This window comes from Zea mays, chromosome 3 (genome assembly GCF_902167145.1).
Source record: "Zea mays cultivar B73 chromosome 3, Zm-B73-REFERENCE-NAM-5.0, whole genome shotgun sequence".
Lineage (NCBI taxonomy): Eukaryota > Viridiplantae > Streptophyta > Magnoliopsida > Poales > Poaceae > Zea > Zea mays.
In genome coordinates this window covers 235,088,674-235,090,621 of record NC_050098.1, presented here as the reverse complement: position 1 = coordinate 235,090,621, position 1,948 = coordinate 235,088,674, and the positions used below count along the sequence as shown (strand labels likewise).

Here is a 1,948-nt window from a genome sequence, read left to right as displayed (position 1 = left end):
ATGAGAATATAGAGAAGGCACATGGAGCCTAGAGGATATTGTTCGAGTAGCTTCTTCTTTGTGGCTAGAAAGAAAGTCAAGTCAATGGCGCATGAGTCGACACGTCAGTTGGGTGGCATGTCCCAATCACCATGTCCATGTACGCGGTGCCGACGAGGTACTCCCTCCCTCCGCTCTCTTTTAAATTACTGGGTGCCTGGGTGGGTGTCTAGGACTAGGAGTCCAGTAGCCTGCTAGCTATCTATCAGTGATCCCTCGCGAACGATGTGGGACGGGCTGGAGAGCGCGGCGACCGTGGCGCAGCTGGTCGGTCTCGACGTCGGCGGCCTCATCACCATGATCGGGCAGGCGGCGCGGAAGGCTCGGCAGAACACCAAGGACTGCGAGCACCTAGCCCGCCGCGTCGGCATGCTCGCGGAGCTGGTCCCCCACCTGCAGGACCCGGAGGCCAGGCGGGCGGTGGCCGGGCTCAAAGATGCGCTCGTGGAGGCTCACCAGCTCATCACATCCTGCCAGAGGAGGGGGCTCACGTCCCAGCTGTTCTCGGCGTCCAGGCAGGCCGACAGGTTCAGGGACGTCGAGCGCAAGATCGAAACCTGCGTGTCCATCATCCCTGTCATCGGCTACATCGGCATAACAAGACGCCTCGATGGTTCGCAATCCCAGTCCCAGCTGGTAAGTGTTCATCGTCGTCTATCCATCGTCAAGTCAACTCTCTTTCTTTCTGTGATGCATGTATTGTCTTGGATCAGTCGGCGGGAGGGGCTGAGGATCGGGAGTTCACGCTGGCGGAGATCGCCGTGGCCACCAACAACTTCGCCGTCGTGCTCAGCAACGACGCCGACACTGGCACCAAGGTATACAAGGGAAGGCTCCTGCAGAACGGGCCTGAGGTGGCCGTCAAGCGCCTCAACCGCGCGCGGCGGGGAGCGGAGGACGCCTTCTTCGCGGAGCAGCACATCCTCTCGCCGCTCCGCCACGACCGCATCGTCCGCCTCCTGGGCACCTGCGCCGACGACGGCGAGCGCATGCTGCTCACCCAGTACATGCCCAACGGCTCGCTCCACGACCACCTGCACGGGCACCACCTGTCGTCCTCGTCGGCGTCGCCGGTGACGGCGTCCTGGAGGACTCGCGTCCAGGTGCTGGTTGGCACGGCGCGCGCCGTCGAGCACCTGCACTGCCACGCCGTGCCTCTCATCATCCACGGCAACGTCGCCTCCTCCAACGTCCTCCTGGACGCCGCCTGGGCGCCGCGCCTGGCCGGCTTCGGCGCATCGGTGTGGCGCGCGGCCGGCGTGGACTCCCAGCCCGTGGAGGTCGCCGGCGCCGCGTCGTGCGGCGGGTACGCCGACCCGGAGTACTGCGGCACGGGCCGGATCAGGCCGGCGAGCGACGTTTACGGCCTCGGCGTGCTGATGCTCGAGGTCCTGACGGGGCAACCACCGGTGGTCAGTGTCTGGGACGCGGCGAAGCAGGGCGTGGTGGCCGTGACCTTGGCGTCGTTCGCGCTGCCGAGCATCCAGGCCGGCCGGCTTGGGGACGTGCTCGACAGGCGTCCGGCGCCGCAGCAGCTCCAGCCGCTGCAGCTGGTGGCCAACATGGCGGCGCGTTGTCTGCATCTGCAGGGGGGTAGTCGCCCGGCCATATCAGACGTCGTCGCCAACCTCGAGCAGGCACTCCGCCTCATATGAAAGCATGTGGACATCTTTGCTTGTACAAAAGTGAACTTGCTTGTCGTTCAGCTAGCTATGATGCTCAAACTGTGTCTGTGTGTACGTTTGGTCCGTGCGAGTCCTCCTAGTAGACCATGGTAGACTTGCAACATTTGCGCAACATCTCCTACTAGAGAAGCAGCAGGGTGCATCAATGATGGTGCCCAAATATGGCTGCCAGCGTCCTTGCATTGCTCCACCATTACCCATGATTTTCTTGATTGCTTTGTCTC

The 1,948-nt window shown here is 63.1% G+C and overlaps 1 protein-coding gene across 1 annotated transcript; it reads left to right on the top strand.

The window, feature by feature from the left end:
- Positions 1-220: 220 nt before the first annotated feature.
- Positions 221-1,948, top strand: LOC100193199 (putative CRINKLY4-like receptor protein kinase family protein). Its single transcript, NM_001138353.1, has 2 exons — positions 221-675; positions 753-1,948. Exons 1-2 carry the CDS (start codon positions 265-267, stop codon positions 1,692-1,694), a joined length of 1,353 nt encoding a protein of 450 aa, NP_001131825.1. The 5' UTR covers positions 221-264; the 3' UTR covers positions 1,695-1,948.